The sequence below is a fragment of the Grammomys surdaster genome, unplaced genomic scaffold, assembly GCF_004785775.1.
Source record: "Grammomys surdaster isolate TR1022 unplaced genomic scaffold, NIH_TR_1.0 146, whole genome shotgun sequence".
Lineage (NCBI taxonomy): Eukaryota > Metazoa > Chordata > Mammalia > Rodentia > Muridae > Grammomys > Grammomys surdaster.
The window spans coordinates 12,494,328-12,519,787 of record NW_021604604.1 but is presented as its reverse complement, the minus strand read 5'-3'; the positions used below and the strand labels follow the sequence as shown (position 1 = coordinate 12,519,787).

General features: G+C 39.0%; 1 protein-coding gene across 3 annotated transcripts in view; it reads right to left on the bottom strand.

The window, feature by feature from the left end:
• Positions 1 to 21,462, bottom strand: part of Upf2 (UPF2 regulator of nonsense mediated mRNA decay) — a 103,920-nt gene extending 82,458 nt beyond the window's left edge. The window contains exons 1-3 of one of the 3 annotated variants that reach the window (XM_028764867.1): positions 21,355 to 21,462; positions 15,662 to 16,038; positions 11,941 to 12,720 (exon numbers count right to left, since the gene is read on the bottom strand). In XM_028764867.1, coding sequence (XP_028620700.1) covers positions 11,941 to 12,720; positions 15,662 to 16,020 — 1,139 coding nt within the window. In that variant the 5' untranslated portion in view covers positions 16,021 to 16,038; positions 21,355 to 21,462. Of the gene's footprint in view, positions 1 to 11,940; positions 12,721 to 15,661; positions 16,039 to 20,266; positions 20,443 to 21,354 lie in introns of those variants that run through there. The other 2 variants (XM_028764865.1, XM_028764866.1) reach the window with 2 other exon arrangements.
• Between the last annotated feature and the right edge of the window lie 3,998 nt (positions 21,463 to 25,460).

Here is a 25,460-nt window from a genome sequence, read left to right as displayed (position 1 = left end):
AAATAATTAAGTTATTTTGTTAAACTGTGCTTTCCTAAAACATACTATTAGCCAAAAATACATCCACAAAAGTCGGTTTCTAAATATAACAAGTTTTAACAGGTTCAAAGCCAGAATTATTATCCATTAACTTCTACGATTTAAGTCAAGATTACCTTTTGCAAAAATCCACTTCTCTAATACAGTCAGTTTTCAATTTACAGTATTAGATATTTATTCAATGGATAAACAGAAATGATCAGCCCACTTACTCAATGCATTCATGGGGAAGCCCAAGGATATAATTCTTCCTACTTCACAAAAAAGTACTGTAAGTTACTCTTGATTACTAATGTAAAACTACTGGAAAAGAATCAAAATGTATAAAGTCAAAATTCCCACTATACTGGTATAGACAGTTAAGACTTACACAAAAGGATGCAATTTGTTCAACACTAAATATTTATCTGGTAGTTTAACTGTTATTTATAAACAATAATGCTATACACATAAAAGATGTTTTGTAGGATGGTTGAAATTGGGTCTCCTGTACCCCGGCCCAGACTGTTCTCAAGCTCACTCTGTTGCCAAGGCTAGCCTTTGGCTCCATAATCCTCCTGTCTCCACCCCAACTTTCAACAAAAGTTTTCAAAAGAACAACTATAAATTTTAAGTTAAAACATTTCCAAAAGTAATATTTAGAAATTTACTGCTTGGCATTTGAACATTCTTATAAACTAAATATGGTTTTCTGAGGTGTTGTCTTCTTACAGAGAGATCTTGTGTGAGCAAGGGTGTAACTGTGGAAGAGCACCTCCCTAGCATGCACAGGCCCTGGATTCCAATGGTAGGAGCAGCAAAGAAGAAAGGAAGGGATGGGAGGATGGAGGGAAGGAGAAAAAATGATTTACCATCAGATATGCTTAAAATTTAAATTTTTTTCACTCATTTTACAACTTAAAAATAAATTAGCAACTTCTGATATAACAGTATAACCATATTTACCTAAGCTAAAAGTATTTCTCTATAAAGACCAAAACTATTTATTGTCTTAAGTTTTCCCAGTTATTTACTTCAAAGTAATGTGATAAGCAAAAATAAAAGTTTCTTTTAATGTATATGCAGACATAACACCCATATACATAAAATATATAAACAAACAAAAGTTTCTTTCAGAAAGTTTATAGATTTTAAAACTTAAAGCCAGGCAGTGGTGGCGCACGCCTTTAATCCCAGCACTTGGGAGGCAGAGGCAGGAGGATTTCTGAGTTCCGAGACCAGCCTGGTCTACAGAGTGAGTTCCAGGACAGCCAGGGCTACACAGAGAAACCTTGTCTCGAAAAACCAAAAAAAAAAAAAAAAAAAAACTTAAAACAAAAACATGTATATTCATGAAAGAAACTAACATTACTATGAACTTATCAGGATATTTAATCAGTTCTAAGAAAATTCAGAAAAATTTAATCAAAACCAATAAGTGATTCAAAGAAATACTGCTCCCAAATGATTCTAGTTTTAAGATACTCAGTGGGTGGTCAAAATGGTCCAGCCACTACACTTGCCATCAGGCCTGACAACTCAACTTCTATCTCCGGGACCCAAAATGTTAGAGAAGTGGAAGCACACTGTTATATATACACACCTGTATACAATACATACATAAGTGTAAATTTTACATTTTAAATAAGAACAATATGAAAATTATTGCCAAAGGTGGTAAGAACTAAAGAGTTTATTCTAAAGAAAATTCTGAGCTGGGCAGTAGTAGTACATGCCTTTACTCCTAGCACTCAGGAGGCAAGGGCAAGCAGATCTCTTGAGTTTGAGGCCCTACAGAGTGACTTCCAGAACAGTCAAAGCTACACAGAATAACACTGTCTTTTTTTTTGGTTTTTTTCGAGACAGGGTTTTCTCTGTGTAGCCCTGGCTGTCCTGGAACTCACTCTGTAGACCAGGCTAGCCTCTAACTCTCAAACTCAGAAATCCGCCTGCCTCTGCCTCCCAAGTGCTGGGATCAAAGGCGTGCACCACCACCGCCCAGCAGAATAACACTGTCTTAAAAAACAAAAACAAAACAACAAAAGGAGGGAGGCTGGAGAGAGATGACTCAGAGGTTAAGAGCACTGTCTGATCTTCCAGAGGTCCTGAGTTCAATTCCTAACAATCACATGGTGGCTCACAACCATCTACAATAAGATCTGGTTCCCTCTTCTGGTCTGCAAGCAAACATACAGGCAGAATGCTGTATAAATAATAGATAAATAAAACTTTAATTAAAAAGAATAGAAAAGAAAGACAATTCTGTTAGGAGAGATAATAATAATAATGTCAATACAGCTAATGAATATTACCATGTTACCATGTACCACTGGGGTTAGCAAGATGGCTCAGAAGGTAAAATGCTTGCCACAATGCCTGATGACCTAAATTCTGTTCCTAGGAGTCACAGAGTGAAAGAAGAGAATCAACCTCTAAAAGTTGTCTTCTGACCACACATACACCATACAACACCTGTGCACACACATAGGCTTTTAAGAAAGAAAAATGTAACATGACTGCCGTGTTTGACAACAACAAAACAAAACCAGGGTAGGGGAAGCCTAGAACACAATTTAGAAATGTATTTCTCTTACAAGTTCTAACTTCTTGGTCATCTGAAGAGCATATATTCAGTCCACTGAAATATACAACACTAAGAACTTCTGGCACGTAAGCCGTAAAGTGTTAACTATTTTACCAAGACTGAAAACAGAACTATTTCAGGATCAACTTCATGTTCTAGTACTTGTATGGGACTAGATTCAAATCAATGATTAAATTTAATTCAATGTATCTAGGTTCTAGTTCTTCTCCAGTTCCTCTGAGACCAAGTTAAAACTCTAAAACTGGGACTAACCAAGTACATATGTGAAGACACAAACACATAAGAAAAGCATCCATATATATAAAATAAAACAAAAACTGGAACTGGAGAGATGGCCTGATAGTTAAGAGCACTTGCTGCTCTTTTGGAAGAGCTGAGTTAGATTCCAGCACCCACATGGTGGCTAATAAGTGTCCATAACTACAATGCAAGAGGCTGTAACATCTCTGTGGGCACCATGAATGTATGTGGTAAACAGGCAAACATGGAGGCAAAATACACATAAAATAAAAATAAATATATCTTTAAAAAATAACCTTTAAACCTTCATAGATACCCCTTAACCCTCCCTCAAATCTCATTTCTGCTTTTTGTTGCTATTTTGTTTTTTAAAACTGGGGTCTCAGCCGGGCAGTGGTGGCACATGCCTTTAATCCCAGCACTTGGGAAGCAGAGGCAGGCAGATTTCTGAGTTCGAAGCCAGCCTGGAAAAACCAAAAAAAAAACAAAAAAACCCTGGGGTCTCAGTGATGAAGATCAGTGGTAGATCACTTGTCTAACCCTTGTGAAGTCCTAGGTTCAATTCCAAGTCTAGAAGGAAGGGAGGGAGGGAGAAGAAGAAGGAGGGGAAGGAAGGAAAATGGGAAGGAGGGAGAAAGAAGGAGAGGATGGGGGAGGGAAGGAGAGGCCAGTGGGTTTTGCAGAGCAGGCTGGCCTTCAACTCAATGTACTACACAGATGGTATGGAATTAGCAATCCTCCTGCCTCTGGATCCTGAATACTATGGATTACAGGCATACACCACCAACCCCAAGACCATGATCAAATTCTTTAACAACAATTTATCTAATTGCTTAATAAACATGTATTTAGGTTAACTATTGAGTAAAAGACCTCTTAGGAAAAATATAAACTATGATTTTGGGTTGTTTTCTAATTACATCATACATGGAGAACTTAACTTAGTCAATAGGACAGGATACCAACAGTGGAATTTCAAGTTCTGTTACAAATAGAACCCAAAGTGGTACCTAATTTGATCACTTATCTAGCACATGCTTACTCAACAGCTCACAGAATCTACAGTACACACTAAGTCTATTGTGATTTTAGCAATAGAAATCAATCATCAAAAGTATTGGGTAGAAGTGGAGTTCTGACTCTAGCTTTGTCAAAGTCTCCATTAAAGATAAAATTAAAAACAAAACAAGACAAAAAGCCAAACATCACCTTTTTTTTTCCTACACATTGCTGGGGACAGAACTCAGGGCTTTATGCATGGTAGGCAAACACTATACCTTGAGCCCTACTTTACCCTTCACCAAAGTTTCTTATAGAAAGTACGTGAGAATGTTAACGCTGAAAATACAAGCAAAACTACACTAATGATCATCATATAGTATTCCAATCTTTTTAGAAATATATCTATGTAAAGCTGAACTGAAAGCATTTTGAAACCACTGTTAATCAGAGGTCAGTAAAACTTTTCTGGAAAGAACCAGGAAATCAATATTCTAAGTTTCCCAGACCACAGAATCCTCACTGAAACTGCTCAATGCTACTGTAGCAAACAGTAATGGCCAGGCAGTACGGAAATGCATGAGTTTACTATGCTAAGATAAAACTTCTAAGAACAGTGAGATGTCAACATAATGTAATTTTCACAAAACAGTCACCTTTTACATTTTTTTATACTAGGCATTAAAAACTGGTCAATGCCCTGCTCAGGCCAGTGGGCCACAGTGTGCCAATCTTTTATCATGACTGGAATTAGTCAAATCAATTAATCATCACATTTATTAACTACCTTCTTCCCTCTCCATGATTGCACTACACTGAGGTAAAAAGTAATGAAATAAACCCAATCCCAAGTCATATTATAACAAAAACGTGCAAAAAAAGATTTCTTGCCTGGCGCACCATTAATTCCAACACTGGGGAGGCAGAGGAGGGCAGTTCAGGGACAGCTAGGGCTACAGAAATAAGACCCCATTTCAAAAATCAATCAGCTTACTCTCCAGGCGTTGGTGGTACACGCCTTTAGTCCCAGTACTTCGAAGGCAGAGGCAGGAGGATCTCTAAGTTTGAAGCTAGCCTGGTCTACAGAGTGAGTTCCAGAGACAGCCAGGGCTATATAGAGAAATCTTGTCTCAAACAAACAAACAAAAGCAAAAACAATATGAAACATCACCATCTAGAAACACCCTAAGTGTTCTCAAACTCACAGAGCTCTGACTACCACAGCCTCCAGAGTGCTGGGACTGAAGGCAAGGACCATCACACTCAGTAAGGGGTTTTTATGTTACTATTATAACACTGACAGGAAACATCAAGGAGTTCATTCTTGAATCAATCATTTACCCATTAATGCCTGATATAAAAAGGCACATTTTTCTTTCCCATTTTTTTACTTTTATGATTTGATTTTTGTTATTCTCTTTTATCTTACATAGATTACTTATTTGCTTTATATTGCCTTATAAATACATTTTTAAAGCAAGCAAAGCTGAGGTTGAAACATCGTTCAAGACTGGCTGTTGGCGTTTACAACATTTAACACATCAATTTTCAAAACAATAATGACTCACTCAGAGGTTTTCAGAAAGATCAAACAGGCAATATATTAAGTAACAAACATTTTTAAAAGCACTAAAGTAGTACCCGATGCTGTTAAAGTGCATGTACACGAACGATTCACAACAGAGCTCACATTTACATCAGGAGTAGAACACTACTATTATCTCCGTTGGAAGACTGGGAACACTGAAATGAAGCACAGGTGTGTGAGGTAACTTGCCCAAGAATACAGAATACAGGGTAAATGACAGGTCTAGAGTTTGAACCTGAATACCTTGCTTCTGGAGTCTGCATTATTAAAAAGTAGACTATGACTGCCTCTAAAAATTAAAATTACTCTGTTTTGTACATTATATTGGAATTACAAACTCTCTTTAATGTACATGCCAAAAGCAAACCACCAAAATCAAGGTGCTATTTTAAATTCTCTTTTTGGCCAAAAATATAACCAGGATTCCTCTGGCTTGCATTAAAGTCAGTAAAGACTGAGCAGCCAGTCAGTTTTCCAGCAAGCATTAGTACTAAGAGTGACAGCAATGGATGCTGTACAGCTGTGAGAATACAGCTCTAAGAAAAGAAACTTATTTCGTCATTGGCTTTTCACATTACCTTAGACAAGACCTCAAATTCCTTCATCAGTCACCTTTAAATTACAGATTTTTTTTAGGGATATTGTGAAGATATCAGTAAGATTATGCATGTAATTCATTATATCAATAGAAAATGCTATTTTCATGAGAAGAAAAAGTACTAAAAACACTGTAAAAAAAAGTAAAAAGCTTCAACCCCAAATATTTTGATCTATGAAACTATAGTCAGGATATAAAAATAAATTAATTTTTTAAAATCTCAGCAAATATACAAACATCCTCGTAAATTTTGATCTTGTGCAATCACAGAAAATAAGAAAATATGGTCATGACTAAATCCAAGGAAAAAAAAATACTGGGTTTTACTTCCCATTTGCTTCTGCCTTGTCAAATCATCACAAAAATAAGCCATAAAATTATATTAAATTTTCTTACAATCACATTTAAATTTGGTTATGATTATCTTAGGAAAAGATACCAGTGTGTATTCATTTACTGTGTTAAATTCATTTAAACAGAGTTAGTAAACTAAGAGGAAATAACAACACAGGACTCTTGTAATATTGTTAGAGCTTGCTTTAAAAAAAATTTAGTGAAACATTATTTTTTTTTTTAAGTTTTTTTGTGATAGGGTTTCTCTGTGTATCCCTGGCTGACCTGGAAGTAGCTCTGTAGACCAGGCTGGCCCGAAACTCAAAGAGACACACCTGCTTCTGCCTCTTAAGCTCTGAGATTAAAGGAATTGACCACCTCTGCCAAGACACATATAACCTTGAATGTACGTACAGTCATGAGGTGTGAGGCAATATCTTAATAGTGTGTAAATATTACCAACTGATCAACCTGTAAGAATAGGTAAAGCCCACTTGAAGGAAATTAAGGTAAAAGCAATTTAAAATTAATTAAATTTTAAATCAGTATATTTAAGTTCCAACATTAGTCAAACTAATAGTACTTCTCAGATTTTATTAACAGTAGAGAAAGGGGAATGTTTGCATTCTATTTACAATTTTTACTAAACTTTAAAAACCAAATTGCTATTGCCATCGATTGTGGGCAGTCAGGAAAGGACTAATTTAAAGGTGTTAAAAACAAAATTTACTACCCTTTCCATCCATTACCATTGGGGGGAAGGATAAAGACACTTTGGAGCAGTGGTTCTCAACCTTCCTAATGTTGCAACCTTTTAATTCAGTTCCTCATGTTGTGGTGACCTAATTAATAAAATTCTTTTTCTTGCTAGTTCCTAACTGTAATTTTGCTTCTGTTATGAACTGTAATGTTAAGTATCTATATTTCCTAGTGGTCTTAGGCAACCCCACACACACTGCTTTAGGGGTTGGTGGAAGTGTTAGCCCAGCAAACACAAGCCCTGGTTTTTGTCATAGGACCAAGAAACAAATCATTTTGAGTACTGAGAATTGACTGCTTAATATTTAGATATATTATTTCAGTCTATTGAAAGAAAATCTTCTGTTAACTATGACATTATATTTACTAATCAATTTTATTAAATGTCAAAAAAACTAGTAAGATCTTTATTAACAAAATGACCCCTGAATACAACAGAAGAAACATTTACCAGGCATATAAAGCTATTGACTCCAATTGTCAAATATTAATTTTAAAATCTACATATGCTGTAACTTCCCAGAGTTGCTTAAGATCACGCAAGCAAAATGTATAATAAACATGATATTTTTAAAGTAAAAAAAATTTAAAATTCAAATTTGCCAAAGTTGACATTACCTAAAGTATTGCTGGTCAAAACTATAAATTCCTCAGGGGCTTAGAAGCAGTACTGAAGCATACAGTATAGAGTAAAGAATAGTTAGAAAACTCATTATCACTCACACTGTCATTCATTCCAGTGTCTTAAAGGAAACAGCAGAATTTATTTTATTATTGTTTTATTTTGTTTTTGAGACAGGATCTCTGTGTAGTCCAGGCTGTCCTATAATTCACTCTGTAGACTAGGCTGGCTTTGAACTCAAAAAGATTTGCATGCCTCTGCCTCCAGAGCTGGATTAAAGGTGTGTGCCATGGAGCCCAGCCAAGAAAGCACCAGAAATTTTGAGTCAGTCCATCTCTAAAACTTAGTTGGACAGAGCTGGACCTAGTGGCACACACCTGATTTCAATACTCCAGGCTGAAATAAAGAGAACTGTGAGCAGGAGGCCAATGTGGGTTACACATAAGACTCAAAAGGACAACAAATTTGGCTGAATCAAATTTGAAGTATAAACTTTAATGCACACAGAATAAGATTTCACTAGCGCTAAGAATAGTGCTTTCTAACATGTTAAACAGCGTAACAACCAAGAACATTTATGATTTCTAGACTGAAAATAGGGCACTTGATTTTCCCAAAACACTGAAGAAAGGCATAAAAATTTTTAATTACATGTGAATCTGAAGTCTCGGATCACTTTACTCAGTTTTCTAGGGTACCACACCTAAGAGAAATCTTATTGGAGAAACTACTGCCCATATCTGACATTTGATTGAAAACAACTACTGGGTCAAGTCTTCGAAGAAGACACTTTTACAAACTGACTACTTCAGAAGTAAATTGTAATAAAGTATTTTCAGAAGAAAGGATACTAACCAAAAGAGATTCTGTGCTAATCCATTTCCCAGGTTTATTATTTTTCCTCACTTGGATTATCTGTACCTTCACTATCAAAGCTGATTAGCAACTTGAAGTATCTTGAGCTCAAAGTAAACCAGATGTCAAATATTTTCTATTAAGATTGTCACATCCCTAAATTACTGCATCAGTAAGCAGACAAAATATGCTCCAATAAATGACTCCCGTGATGTTAACATCAGTCTATACTGGACAGAAACTCTAAAAACTGTAGATTAACAATTCTGTTATTGTTGGGTGGTAAGGGCACACATCTTTAACCCCAGTATTTAGGAGGCAGAAGCAGAACAGCCTGGTCTACAGTGAGTTCCGGGACAGTCAGGGATACACAGTAAAACTGTCTCAAAACCACTCCGGCAAAAAAACAAAAACCAAAAAGACTCAACCCAGTTCTGTTATCAAAGCAGTTAACTTTTTGAAGAAAGGCCACAATAATAAATGAACAGAAGATATGCCTATCAAAACTGTAAGTGGACCAACAGATAAGAACTCATTTACTGCCTATTGGTGGTACATACGCCTTTAATCCTAGCTGGCAGAGGCAGGTGGATCTCTTTGAGTTTGAGGCCAGCCTGGTCTACAGAGCAAGTTGTAGGACAGCCATGGCTACACAGAGAAACCTTGTCTTAAAAAAAAAAAAAAAGAACTGCCGGGCGGTGGTGGCGCACACCTTTAATCCCAGCACTTGGGAGGCGGAGGCAGGCGGATTTCTGAGTTCAAGGCCAGCCTGGTCTACAAAGTGAGTTCCAGGACAGCCAGGGCTACACAGAGAAACTCTGTCTTGAAAAACCAAAAAACAAAAACAAACAAACAAAAATAAACACCAAAAGAACTCACTTACCTTAGCACTTAATAACACACATAAAATCATCTGCAAAATCAATAGGTTAAAATAACATACCCAGCCGGGCAGTGGTGGTGCGTGCCTTTAATCCCAGCACTTGGGAGGCAGAGGCAGGCGGATTTCTGAGTTCGAGGCCAGCCTGGTCTACAGAGTGAGTTCCAGGACAGCCCGGGCTATACAGAGAAACCCTGACTTCAAAAACCTAAATAAATAAATAAATAAATAAATAAATAAATAAATAAAAATAAAATAACATATCCAAACCATTTGAATAAGCCTGAGTTAAGCAAACAGAGTGAGATGCTACCTCAAAAAAATACAGAGCCCAGAAGCTATGCATTCAGGGCAAAACTTACTGCACTAGTTCAAAGTAAAGAACCAATGGAAGAGCAGTTCATGTGAACCAGGCGTAGTGGTGCATGCATGCCTTTAGTCCCCGTGCCTGGAGTTCAAAGCCAGTCTGGACTACAGAACAGCCAAGGCTACCTAGTGACACCCGGTCTCAAACAAACAAAAAAAGAGCAGGAGACCTAGAAAGGGGATAACATTTGAAATGTGAATAAAGAATATATCCAATAACCCCTCCCCTCCTCCCCCCCCAAAAAAAGCCAGGCAGTGGTGGCGCACGCCTTTAATCCCAGCACTTGGGAGGCAGAAGCAGGTGGATCTCTGAGTTTGAGGCCAGCCTGGGGTCTACAGAGTGAATTCCAGGACAGCCTGGGCTATAAAGAGAAACCCTGTCTCGAATAAACAAAAAAAAAAAAAAAAGAAGAAGAGGAAGAAGAAAGAAACAATCAACAACTGTTGGAGGATATGGGGAAAAAAAAAGAGTGGCCCATTTGAGAATCAGGCTTCAGTGTAGAAAGTCCTAACAAAAAGACAGAAAGACAAAGGACAAGACAGCTAAATAAGCTATAGCAATTTTGGTCACAGAAGAACAAATCAGAACTAAATGTCCTAAGGATAGTGAGTGTCTGAAAAAGACTGCAAGAGTGCAGAATTGAAGACAATTATGCTGGAAAAAAAAAAAGCATCTGGCAGTCAGCAAATACGAAAGAGAAGTAAGTCACAGAGATCAGACAGACATGTCTCACAGTGGTATTACATCACTGCAGTTTCTCTCTACCATGACAACATAAGGCTAGAATACGTAAACTCTAAAGTAGACAATAAAACCCATCAATGTTATGTTTACAAAGTCAGTTGTGATGTATTAGGTAGACTGTAAAGGGACAGGTGGATGAACTGACAAGGCACTATGCAAATCACAATTAAGAAGATTTAAATAGATGAAAATTAGTATTCAAAACCATAGACAAGAACGGCAATTCTGTTTCTATTTTACTTTTTTCCTTTGAGATGTGATTTCATTATGTTGCCCAGAGAGTATAATTCTCATCTAAGTGACCTTTGGTCACCAGGACTGAGCTTCAATATGACCCTGTACAATATACTGGTACAGTGATACACTCACTGTTTTTCTGGTTAAATCAATCACCATCCAGGGATAACTGTTCACACCAGTCTTCCCCCATTGCGTGCTCACGAGGACAGAAAAAGGTATGCCTCCTCATTAATTGCCGATCAAGAAAAGTTCTAGACTCTTAAGCCTATAATTTAACTAGTGGTAAAGTACTCAGCTAAGTAGAACTGCTATTACTCCCTTCTGTATAGCCCAGATCTCCAACAAATCAACAGCCTCATTACAGTTGGCCCAATGCCCACAAATTGTCTAGCCGATTGTTGTCTCCTCAGTGCAGTAACTACAGTATCTTCTGACAACTGAATCTGGTTTCTAATAGGGTCCTTTCACCAATGACCACAGCAACAATACATGACTCCTTTAAAACTGGGAACAGGAGTCCTCAGGAAGAATACTCCTGTCAATGCACTTTAAACTTACCCAAGGAGGAAAAAAATAAAAAACTGTATCAAGGACACTTTTCATAGCTAACTTTGTGCTACTTCTCAGAATTCTGATCTGAAATACTACGACTAACGACTCATTTTCTTTACAAGAGCAAGTAGCAGCAGTGACACTAACAACTTAAAACACAAAACAATGAAAGCAAACCTGTTAGGAGGAACACTGAAACACAGAAAACACAGTGGCAGGTCAGGTAAAGTGACAGAAACAGAAAAACTACTCCTCAACATTAATGAGATTTTTTACACCACAGGAAGAAAATATATCAATAAAGAAAAATTACCATCTTCTTATTGTGATTCTTTAAAATCAGCAATAAAATCTATTGTAGGCTCACATTTCAACATGAGTACTTAAGACTATCATGCTGCTGAAATTTTCTTGGAATGCTAAGAAATCACCTATAAGGAGCCCTTTTCCATAAGTTCTCTCAGTGGCATGAAGACTTTAAACATTTTAAGTACGACCTCCACAATAAATTCTCAATTCTGAGAAACATTTGAAAATCACCTGTTTTGCCTCTCAGTATTCTGAAGCTCCCTGTGGTCCCTTTTCAGGTGTTTGGTCAAAGACGTAAAGTACTCTTTTAAAAGATTCTGGAAAGGCTGCTGCTTCTCTGGACTAATTATCTCACTAGGAGGAAAGTTCAAATTAAACTTCTCTGCAGCACTTTTTACTTTCCTCGGTACTAGTCCAGCAATATCATCTCCACAATGGCGACAGAAACTAATCACCACAGAAACATGCGTGTGGGATTCTCGATCAGCATTAATAATACTTTTTAGCTGTTCATAGATTAAGGAAAGACCTTCCTTGTCAGTGAAAATTCCCACTATTGTCAATTCTGCAATGAAGCGCAAGTCAGTTCTTAGCTTGGTAATGTTAGGCGTTTTCTCTTCTTTCCTTGCTTCAAAATGTTTTTTCCACACCTGAAGAAGAGAGGGTGCAAAGTCAGCGTACCGCTGGTGAAAGAGAGAGCAGAGGTGCACGGCACAGTTCACATCAGAGATTTTTAATTTTGCTTCCACAATGGAAGCTACGGCTTCTGCAATATATTTGCTTAAATTCAGGCCATTAAAATCATGAGACAAGGAATCTCTCTGTTGTTCTGTAATTGTTTTTAGTTTCTTGACAAAAGCAGTATTTTTCTTTAAGCTCGAATCTAGGCGGCTAAAGAAATTTTCCTCTGGTCGGTTGTCTGGAGCATTTTGGTTTTTGCTACGGAGTTCCTTTCGTAACTGATGGCGTTCCCAAGCCTCCTGATGAAGCTGAAGAGATTCTTCTTTCTCTCTATGTAAAAGACAAAACACAAATAAAGATATACATTTTGAAACATCATTTATAAATCACTTAAGAGTAAAAGTCAATGAAAAACTACAATCTAAGTATAAGAATCCAAGAGGAACAAAAGGAGCAAAAGGAGCCTCCATTGCTTTTGTTGCCTTGGGGTCCTGCAGAACCTGAGCCTTGTGCATGCTAAGGCATTCACCACCTCTTTCATTACTTTCAAAGGCATTGTATTAATGACTTAATATACTGATAGCACAGTAAATTATAACACCTGCTGTGGTCCAATGATTTCCAATAATCTAAATTGTTAAGCATTCTGTCAATTTGCAAGTTCAATTGATCTAAGACACAATGTTCAATATGTAAAATATAAAATGATATGCCTGGGAATAATATAAAATGTTAAACAAAAGCACTGAGTAAATAGAAAAACATTTACACAAGAAACATTTCAGTTAAAGAACAACAATTATAAAATGTACTTAAAAGATTCTGAATTGTCAAGAATTACTTCTCCATACTCAGCATTCATCAAACAATTAGGAAAGGCCAGCCTAGGTTTATATGAGAAACTTCCCCCCTCCCCCTCTACACACACACCAAAAGAAGATCCTGGATGGAAGAGATAGCTCAAACCTAGGAACACTGGCTGTCCTTCAAAAGAACCCAGGTTCAATTCTTAGCACACACATGGCAGCTCACAACAGTCTTGAACTCCAGGTTCAGAGGATCTGCTGCCCTCTTCAGGCTCTAAAGACACTGCACGCATGTGGAGCCCAGACATGGACGTTGGCAAGTACTCATCATAGTCATAAAATAAAAATCTAATTTTTTTTCATGAGCATCAATAACAAGAAATACTCATGACTTAGAAAGTTTGGGAAGGAACTCTAGGAGAACTACCAGTTTAAAATCTTTTAATGAGTGCAATAAACTCAATTTAACCTAAAAGAAGAGTTAAAAGCTGACATAACTTTTTTTCACCTAGATGTTTAAAACGAAGTAATGACTTGGGGCAGAGGTGGAGACAAGAGTGAATTTCATTTTAAAATATTAGAATATATGTTTTAAATTTAAATATGCAAAAAAGTAATTTTCCTCTTCTCGGCAAAATAATTTCTTAAATACCTTATGCTAACTCCAAGCCCCTTGCTGAAAAGCTACAATGTATTAACACAGGGGCTGCATTTGGGTATACAAATCTTTCAGTCACACACAAACTACAGGACTTGTAATGAAAAGAACAAAAGCATAACTCATTATGCATTTGAATTAAGCAAATCAATTTTACCCTGTACTGAAACATTTTAAAATATAAAGCCCTTATGGGTAAATAAACTATAAAATCCCTATGTGCTTTAAAATATTCTAGGAAAAGGATTTGAGAATATAGTTCCATAGCACACTGCTTGCCTTTCACACTCTAAGGCTTTGAGTTCAAGTTCAATGCCCAACTCCACTAATATATACATATATATATAATTTTTTTAAAGAAAAGTAGGTAATTATTGAATAGGGAAAATAAGAAATGTAGGGTAAGACTGGTTCATTATTACATTTTGTCTTCATAAATATCTGAATTTTTTCCAGTAAAAGGTTAGGAAATGGGGCTAGTGAGATTACTCAGCAGTTAAGAGCACTGGCTATCCTTCCAGAGGACCTGGGATCAGTTTCCTGCACCTCATGGTAGCTCACAACCATCCATAAATGGTTCCAGAGACTCCAACACTATCTTCTGGCCTCAGCCAGCACTACATGCATGTGGTACACAGACATGTATACAGACAGTAGACTTATATACACAAAATAATGAAATTAAAAAAAACCTCCAAAAACAACAACAAAAGAATTGTGTGTGTGTGTTTTTTTCAGTTACTTTAAAAACACTTTGAAGCTGGGTATGTACACTGCATGCCTTTAACGCAAGCACTTGGGAGACAGAGGCAGGCAAGACTCTGCAAGTTAGAGGCCAGTCTGGTCTACACAGTGAATTCCAGGACAGCCAGAGCTACATATACATAGTGAGATCCTGTCTCAGGAAAAACAACAACTAACTTTGAATTGGCAAAGGAAGTGCTGTGAAACCAAGTATGCTTCTGAACGAAAACTTTAGAAGGATCAGCATGTACTACTACACAAGCCTAACAGCTGGGTTTGACCCCTAAAGCCCAGAGCAGAAGGAGAAAATCAACTCCTTAACACTATCCCCTGGCCTCCACACAAGTTCACATGAAAATGCATGTGTACATGCACACACACAATTTAAAATGTTTTTTTTTTTAATTTTGGAAGAAAAAATAAGCAAGAAATTCTAAAGAATCATGGATGTGAATAGTCTAAATTTGGCCACTACTACTGCCTTCCAGACCCTTCTTCTTATTAAGAAGAGAGAGACTGGGACTAGAGAAATGTCTCACTGGTTCCCCCAGTGAGTTCCAGAGGACTCATGTTTGGTTCCTAGGACCCACATCAGATGACTCACAACTACCTACAACTACAGCTTCAGGGAATTTGATGCTCCCTTCAGGCCTCCTGGGTCACATGCACACAACACACACACACCCCTCTTTTGTTTGTTAAAGGAGAAATAGAGGGTTTATAAAGTTGAGTTGCTCAGTAAACTTTAGTTGAAGAGCAGTGGCCTAGCATGCAGAAGGTTCTAGGTTTACTTCGTACCACTGAGGAAGGAAGTGAGAAGAGGGAAGTGTCATGAAAAAGGTTTTTACAAACAAAAACCCTGATCATCCTAGGCCTATAAAACACTAAAGACTGTAATACATAGGCACCTCAAGCATGGCACTTGTCAGGGGGAGTAATGAGACAAGCTGCCATCCTCCGAGACCTCACAGCTGCAGGCAGGGTGTCACCTGACACAGCCACTTCCCCACTATGTCCTTAGGCGCCCACTCTCACCCCTTCACCCCTAACCCGGGGTTCTTACTTCAGCTGAGCAGCCGCTTCTTCCTGCTGCCGCTTGGCCTGCTCTTCCTGCTTTTTCCTCTCTTCCTCTTGTTTCTTCTTTTCTTCCTCTTCCTTCTTCTTTAACTCTTCCTCTGCCTTCACCTTCTCTTCCTCTTTTTTCTTTCGTTCCTTGTCTTCCTTTTTTCTCTTATCTTCTTCCAGTTTTTTCTTTTTGTCTTCTGGGACCTTACTGACCTCTTTCTTGGCAGTGATCTTGAGATCGTCCCTCGGTTTCTCCTTGCTGCTCACTGGGCGCCTCTCACTGCAGTCCTTCTCCTTGTTGTTTAGTAAAGGTTCTTTTTCTTCCATACTTGCTGACTTCTTACGCTCAGCTGGCATTATGTGACCCAGGACAATCTGTAAGAGTCAAAGAATGTCACTACTGTGGGCAGAACGGCTTTTATTTAACAACACAGCATTATTTTTAAAACAAAGCATATTAATAAAGCTTGGCAACCGTGACATGTTTAAATGCTATGAAGTAGTATGCTGTGAGGAGAACTAGCGCCTTAGCTGGGGCTGGATTGGTGGTAAAGTGCTCGCCGAGCACGCACAGTACCAATCCCCGACACCATTCCAAAAATTGGTCACATTCCATGTTTTATTATTATTAGTTATTTCTGTATCTAGGGTTTTTATTGTTGCTTTGTTCTTACTCTTTAATTGAGGAAACATTTAAGCATAAAATGGGCTGGGCATTGTGGTGCATGCCTTTATCCCGGCACTTAGGAGGCAGAGGCAAGTGGACCTCTATGAGTTCCAGGACAATCAGGGCTTAAGAAATCCTGTCTCAAAAAATAAATAAAACAAAAAGTGGTAGCACAGCATTTAGAACATCTACTCACATACCCTCAGCTCCAAGCATGATTAACTTCAAAACAATCCATCACTATAACTAGAAACATCACGAGTAAGTTTTAACCTAAGTTTTTACATGTGTCAAGAGCAATGCTCAGTAGGCCAAGGTAGGACCTGCTATGAGTTAAGAGGTCAGCCTGTGTTATATAGTGAATTACATACCAGCTTTAGCTACACAATTAAGTCTGTAACTTAAAGAAAAGGAAGAAGAAGAAAAAGAAGAAGGAGAAGGAGAAGGAGAAGGAGAAGGAGAAGGAGAAGGAGAAGGAGAAGGAGAAGGAGAAGAAGAAGAAGGCGGCGGCGGCTGGCAAGCGGGCTCAGTAGGTAAAGTAGGTAAAGGTGCTTCGCCAATTCTGAACACCTCAGGAACCCACAGGGTAGATGGAATGAGAGAACCAGTTGCTACAAGTTGTCATCTGACCTCCAAATGCACTAAATAAGTAAATTTTTTAAAAAAGTTTTTAAAGGATTAAGAAACTGAACATTGGGGATGCAGCTCAGTGGACAAGGGCTTAGCATGTCTTAGGCCCTGAATTTGATTCTTGGCACTGTGAAACAAACAAGTTTGACTCTTTTGTTGTGATCATAGTTCAGTGAGAGAATGCTATCTAACATGAGGGAAGCCCAATTCTCAGCAACTCCAAAAATGAGGGTAGAGACAGAGATCCTGGTTTACTATTTTATGCAATATTCATGGAATGTATTTACACAAGAGAATAGTTACAAAGCAAAAACTCTTGCTTCCTACTAATCAATGAACAGAGAATAGAAGAGTCATCAAACTTTTAAAATAAACTAACTCTCTCAAATTAGAGCAGGCCTTCAATTTCAACAGTATAAGACAATATTTATAAACATAATGATTAATAAGATCTGTATATTTTGTTCTGTATCATGTCAGTAGTGTAGACAGTAGTCCAGGAGTTTCTAAAACTCAGCACTACTATCATTATGAGCAAGTCTGATGTTTTTTTGTTTTGTTTGTTTGTTTGTTTGTTTAGCAGTACTAGAAATGAAATTCATGCTTTTTGCCCACAAGGTAAGCATTATACCACTGAGCTATATCCTCAGCCTATAAGATAATTCATTCTTTGTGGAACTAAAGGGTTATCATATACCTGAAGCAGCTAAGTACCTCTCTGCCTCCCAGGTAGTAAATGACAAGAAATTACTCCAGGTAGTAATAAATGCTCCTGAGGGACAGAAATATCACTAGCTGAAAAACTACTGCACTAAGCCACTTAAACATAAATTCAACGTAAATAAAACCTGTAATTCAGTTGCTCAGGACCACCATACTTCAAGTGTTCAATTCCCTATGACTAGTAGCTTCCAAGCAGGACAGTGTAGATACCAAACATTTCCACCATCACAGAAAGTGCTATTAGGACAGCACTAAACAAATTCATATCCTTAACTGGAAACTACATATACTGAAAGAAAAAAAAAACCCGTATATCTCACCAAAATGAGATATCAAAAAATGTATTTCTCTACCTAGAGCCAGTTATCTCACATAATTTTTCAGGTAGTACTTTTACGTTTTTACTTTTAAATTATCTGCATGTTACATACAAAGAAAATCACAATTTTATTTACAAAGTATAAAATTATTTAAACTTCTTGGAGTCTTAGTAAAAGTTAAGGATATACAAGTATTCTTAAATATTTTCAACTACAGCATTAAATTATAGCAAGAAATCCCAGGTTAATAGCTAAAGCCTTTGCAATAATAAAGTATAAATAAATAAGGAATGTATTACTTTAAATATTATCAGAAAGACAACCTAGACCGGGAGAATCCTGAAGGTACACAGATAGCTTAGTAGTCAGCCTTCACTTTCCTTCAGCCTCCCCTCTATCCTCATTTACCTCCTTATTCTCCAGTATATACCCACCTTTAATATGAAAATTATCACACTCTAAAACAAACCTTCAAACAGTATAATACCAGTATCTAGTCGCAGGTACCATACTAAACATTTTATGTACTTTATCTCATTTAATACTAAAATTTTTATGAGGTAGGTATTGTTTTCCCTATTTATAAATGAGTAAATTGAGACTTAACCAAGTAACTTGACCAAGGTCTCCACAGCTGGTGATAGAACTGGAATGTGAATTCGCAGTCTTAACCAAAGTTAAGAACCCTGAGAGTACCAAACTGTCAGATGGAAGACTTGATCATAGACACCCGACTATGACAAATCATAGAATTATGAATCTCAGCAGAGGCTCTGATAATAGCAAAGCACTTGCTACATAATGTTAACTTACTGGCACACTCTGGCTGAACGTACGGAGACAACGTAATGTTTAAGGTAACAAAACAACCTTATTTAAGGGTATTAATCATTATGTAACAAAATTTTATGGAATCTGTATTTTGTGATTTGAAGAATCAACAAGATATTTCAAGATTACAAGAACATACTATTCTCAGACAATAAAAACTACAACATCAGAATTTATAACTAAAGTATTCCTTACAAATTAAATTTAAAATTCTTCTACAGAATCAACAAACTCACTTTTTATCTGACAAGCCCATGAAAGACCATCATTTATAAGCTCAACAGGTTCCCAAACTTCCATGGCTCACCAATATTCATTTATTCAGCAAATGTAAATAACTACCACACTAACAAACAGTAACAGTCAATGACAAATTAAGACAAATCCTGCTTCAGAGCATGATAAAACAGAGTCCCAAAAAGATCTATAAGTCTTGGTGTCGGAACCAAATTCCAGCTAACTAACTTATAACAAAAAGGCAGCAATGAGACTGAGCAAACAGAACAGGTGTTGACGTGGGCCTTAAGTGTGCATCCCAGCTTTGTGCCTTACTAGCTATGGAATCAGGCGACTTAACTCCTCTGTTTATCCTTGTCATCTGTCAATGCAATGGAGCTGCTGCTGCCTAGAGTTACTAACCTCTAGCACTGTAGCCACCATAGAGAAAGACATTAAATAACTGTCAGTTCTCTCTCATACCTGACACTGAAAGGCCATTACAAGAGGAGAGAGCTTTAGGATTAAAGACTATGGGGCTCTACCCACTCCAAGCTTCAGGTGCTGAACGCAGTGCGAGCTGTCCAAGATTACTCAACTGCTTCAGCAGCTAACCAGTGCTCGTTTTCACTGTGCTCACAGGATTTTGAAAACCAAGTAAACTAGACAACAAACATGAATCAAACAATACGTATTTGTATCCTGTCAATTTAAATTAATAAATTAAATCTAATAAAAACACTAGATTCTTATTCAATAACAGCTAAATTTAGCTGTTTTTAAATTTAACACCTAAAGTGTTTCTAAATTGCCCATGTAATATTATATTAAAATAATGAATAGAAAAGTTAATGGTCTTGAAATTGAAATAGGATTAACTTTTACAAGCTACTCTACTAAATACAATTATATTGAGACAGCCCTTAAAAGGAAAGTATGATTGAAAACCACCTTTCTAGTTCCCAAAATACTGTCCTGGGCACTTGATCTGTATTATTTTATTTGCCTTTCTAAATATATTCTAAATTTCCAAAAGAAAGTAAAAACTATTTTACTAGTAAAAAAGATTCTAAGGCAGTGTCCTGGAGAGAGGACAGAGAATGGAGGTGTTTCCCTAATACAGCTATAAGTTTGCTAACTAAGTACCATATGGTCTATGTATGAAATCACAATCAGACTGCTCTGAAAATAATAGAGTAAGAGAATGCTGGTTTACCTTTCTTCAAGTCTGTGTTTTGAACTCAAAATGTTCTAAAGGTAGAACAGCACAGAGATATCTTCCGGTTTCTGAGTTTATTCTTTTACAAAGTCCTTATAATATGTATGAGTTTTATTTAAATTTTTCAGAAATTTCACCACAGCTCAAAAATGGCTTTCCTGATGATTTGTACGACTTTTATGAACACCTAAAAACTTTGACAAATGAGAAGGGTCAGTAACAGTCTTACTTTCAGCTAATGTGTCAATCGGTACATTTAAGTTTTTCTAAGAGCAGGGCTATTCGCTACCATGTGTACCCCCAAACCTGGAAGCAGCCTCTGCTTGCCTCTCCAGATCAAACACCCTGTGATCACCTCTTTAGTTCAACAGTACTCGTAAGGGAAGTAATGAGAGCCTTGAGTTAGAGTCGAGGACTCAACCAGCCTACCTGATTAAAAGGAAGTAAACCCAAACAGCCCCATTTCCACCATCTGCAGGTCCACTCCAAGCCTCTTCCCCTGCACACGTATCACCCACAAATCTCCCACAAACCCCCGCTGTGGCTCAGGGTCCCACCATTGACATACTTCCCGTCCACAACTCCTATTCCGTGGGGACATCTAAGCCCCAACCCTAACTTCTCAACCCACACTCCCTCAGCCCCAAAGCCTCTCGAGCTTGTCTGACTACTCTACATCTTCCCCGCTTCCTCGTCCACGCTTCCCTCCGGACTCCGGAGCTCGCCCCAGCCTCTCCTCGCACTCTTCCACGCCCCCGAACACCTTCCCCCTCCACAGCAGGCTCCCCCGCCTTCAGCCCCGAGGCTGGGCCCAGGCATGTGGGGCAGACACCTCTTCTGTCGCCCCTCACGCCAGCCTCGGCCCGGCCGAGACATCCCCCACATTGACCAGACCCTCCGGGAGAAGGGTCTGAGGAGAACGACGTCCGACCCGTTCGTCCCTCCACTGCTCGCCGCCCCCGGAGAGCTGGAGTGCGGAATCGCCTCTCGGGTCCCTCGGGGAGTAGGAGTCCAGGCCGGTACCCCTCCGCGCCAGCTCTTCCCTATCGTTGGAGCGGAGGGGAAAGAGGATCCCTGGGACTCACCTAGTGCCTGTTGTCAACATTAGCCCCGGGTTTCCCAGCACCAACTCCAGCGCTCGGGCTCTCCCCTCCCCTCCCCCCACCTATCTCGCAGCCGAGGGCCCGCCTTCCCTCAGCTCCCCCTCCTCCCTCCTCCCGTCGGCCCTCCCGCCCGCCACTCACCAACGCGGCCGGGCTGCTAGGGGGGCGGGGCGGAGGAGAGGGAGAAAGGCAAAGGCTGTCCGCACTATTGCCTAATCCAAATTGATCCTCGTTGCCGATCTTCTCTACGTGTTCAGTCTCTCAGTTTGGTTCTGAAGTGATAATACATATCTAATATCAAGCAAGTGCTTCTTCTTCAGTGATTCGTTGAAATTCTCCTATCTGTAAATTTTTTTATACAGGCAATACGTAAGACAACTACTTCCAGCACCTCCAATCAGGGCCCCAGCAGAGGGGAGGAGTGTTCCAAGGACCGGAGGCGGGAAGTGGATTGGTCGTCAGGAAAGGGAAAGCGCCTGAATTGGAGATGCGCAGGCGCAAGCAATTCACGGATGGGGCGGGGGGGAGCGGGAGTGAGGCGGGGCGGAACTCTAAGGAGGCTTAGAAGAGTAGAAGAGATAGTAGAATTACGGGGCGCTATCGAGGTCAAGTTTGGTCACTTAGTTCTCAGAAGGTTTGCTTGATGCGAACGTAAGGAAGGGGTTCCTGGAGGCAAAGTTTGATTGGACTAATACCGAAAGGATGAAGATTTAAGAAATTGAAAACTGGAGAAGCTAAAGAACATGGTTGGTGAGGAAGGTAGAGGTTGCTTCGGAGTAGGACTAGACTGGTGGGGGAATTTCCAGAACCGGTTTTAGGTGTTGGACCTGAAAAACAGCTAGAATGGAGAACAATCAAGGCTTTTCTCATATGGGAAATATAGAAAGTCCTCTATTGTAAGTATTTTAAATTTCACAGTGGAACGAAATCGCCCCTTTTTAAAGGGATAGGGTTACGAACTTGAACCAAATTGACTTTGAAGTACGTTATCAGCTGCTCAACCTGCTTTCCCAAGTGGACATAGTGTGCGTCTGACCTCCGATTCGTGTTGAAATTGTGGTCTGCTTGGATGTGCATATGGTTCTGCTCTGGCTGGCCGGTAGCCAAAGGAACAAAGGTGCAAAACAAGTTCTGGATTCTTGCTTGACACGAGGAGCCACGTCGGTGTTCAAGCCCGTACAATGATCTGCTACCAACCTTAATGCTTGAGATGTCTTTGCCCCTCTTTTTATTCGGCCTTAGCCCATTTGCTTTCTCCCTGCCCCCTTCATTATTATTAGCAAGTAAATTCTTTGAATTTGTGCACTCCCTGTGTTATCTCTTTCAAATTGTGCACTTCCTGTGTGGGTACCAAAGAAGAGAGAGATGAATGCTGCCATTCTATACCATTGATAAGTAATTATGAGACATTTTTTTTCTATGATACACAACTGAGAACCACTTGCAAGTCTCCGGTTTCCTTTTCTTCTTTTGTCTGTCTTACCCTGCTCCAGATCTGGTATGGTGGTTCACATCTGTAATTCAGCACCGGGAGGCTGGATCAGAAGGATTGCTACAAGTTAGAGGCCAGCCTGGCACACATAGCAAAATCCTACTCAAAAGAAAGGATTTATTTCCTGGGCCTGGGGAATATAGCTTACAGCATTGCCTTAAGTTTCATGAAGCCCTGGGCTCTAACTCAGGACACCATTTAAAAACTGAGGAAATATAGGAGCTGAAGAGATGGCTCAGGAGTGAGAATCACCTGCTGCTCTTGCAGATAGCTGGGTTCAGTTCCCAGCACCCACATAGTAGCTCACAACCAACCAACTGTATAACTCCAGACCTAGGGACTCTGGTACCCTCTACTGGTGTCTGAAGTGCACATGTATACATCTAGACACACACATATAGTTTTAACTTTTAAAAAGGAAAGAAAAAAAAAAGATTTACTCCTGTATTGATGAACAAGTTCCTATCCTAAACAAGTCAACCCCTGTCTTGTTAACAGATGTTATTAGGAAATCTTGTAATCACAGGGGTCAAAAAAGAAGAGCTAAGTACCAGCTCAATGGTAGAGTGTTTACTTAGCATGAAACAACCCCAGCACTAACTCATGATACGTCTCGTACACTAAACACTAACCCTGTGTTATCCAGGTAGATACAATTCAGTGAACAGTCGGAACATGGAAGAGACTCTGCCCAAGGGATGAAGTGTAACCATCAAGCTGAACATTACAGGTGTTGCTCCAATGACAACAGGTTTACATCTTCTTTACACTTGTTTTAAATTCAATCCAAATTGAAAATATTTCAGCCACCTAACCTACTAAACATCCTGGCTCAGTTGCACAGTATGTTCAGAGTTATTAGCTGTTACCTCTCATGAGCACTTAACAAAGCTAACAGCTGCCTAGCATCCAGGCCAAAGTTTGCTATTGCAAGGCAAAAAAATAAATAAATAAATAAATAAATAAATAAATAATTTCAAACTGTGAGTTTTTACTAAATGTAAGTTTACTTTTGTACCATCCTTAAGTCAAAAATCCTAAGTTAAACAGTAGTTACATAGGGGACCATTCTTAGCAACCATAAGAATGGGGAAGATTGCCAAAGAAAATATCAAGAAGCAGAAGGCTCAGGACTAGTCCCAGAGAAACTTCTAAATATATAAAAGTTAGGTCTGTGACTGGGATATAAATGAGAAGAAGGAGAGCCAGCAAGTGTGTTGGTGTCATGAAAGGCAAAGGAAGAGGTGTTCCAGGGAGGGGAAGAGAGAAAATGAAGAATACAGCAATAAGAGGCACTCACCACTGAATGAGCTTTCAGGAACCATCCTGGCCTTGCAGATGACAGGTTAATATTTAAAAAGATTAGTCTCTCTTAAGAGGATTGAAGATTAAGTTGGAGCTGGAGAAAAAAAAGACAGATATTTGGGAGATTTTTATGGTGAAGAGCAGGAGAAAAAAAAAATATATATATATATCCATTAGAGAGAGAGTATGGGGATTTGTTTGCTCTCTGTTTCCCAGTGTTGAGATGAAGCCCAGTGTCGCACACATGCTGGCTGGGGAGGTCCTCTATCACAACATACCCTGTATCTCTGCTGTGTTTTACATGCTGGGGAGGTCCTTTACCACAACGTACCCTGTATCTCTGCTGTATTTTACATGCTGGGGAGGTCCTCTACCACAACGTACCCTGTATCTCTGCTGTGTTTTACATGCTGGGGAGGTCCTCTACCACAACATACCCTGTATCTCTGCTGTGTTTTTCCTGTTCCTGGATGTATTTTTAAGTGGGAAAAATGTAGAATATATGAGAACGATCCAATGGAGAGGGAAATATTTGATGAAATAGATGAGAGAAAAAGGCCACCGTAGGGACAAACTCCTTGTGGTGGCGTGAAGGCAAAGACTCACAAGGGAGGAAACAGCAGCTTGAGTTGAAGCAGAGACATTTGGACATTAGAAGACAACAGGCACATGTAGAAGTGAGCGTGTAAGTTAGGAGGGAATTAGGAAGGACTTTCCCCTCACTCTGTGGATTTCTCTGTGTAGTCTTGGCTGTCCTGGAACTCACTCTGAAGACCAGGCTGGCCTTGAACTCAGAAACTCACCTGCCTCTGCCTCCCAAGTGCTGGGATTAAAGTCGTGCGGCACCACTGCCTGACCCCCTCACTCTTACTTTGAGATGTGTGTGAATGTTCATGAAAAGGCTCACAGTTGATGTCAAATGTCTTCCTTGAACATTCTCCACATTTTTTTTTTTTTTAAACACCGCTCTCACTAAAATTTGTCAAAAAACCAGCTAGACTGGCTGGCCAACCAGCCCAGGAATCCTTCTGTCTCTGCTTCCCCAGGTCCAGGGTTACAGGTATACAGCCTACCCAGTTTTTAACATGGGTGCTGGGATCCTAGCCAAGCACCTATGCTTTTGCAGCAAGGACTTCACTGAAATTCCCCAATCCACTCATATTTTTCTTCCTTTTTTTTTTTTTTGCCCCCCTCACTTTCCTTTTGACAGTTGCTCAGGATCAAAGCCGTAGCCTCATGTATGCCAGAGATTCTGATTTAGTGATAAAACTAAAGCAAAGTCATCAGCTAA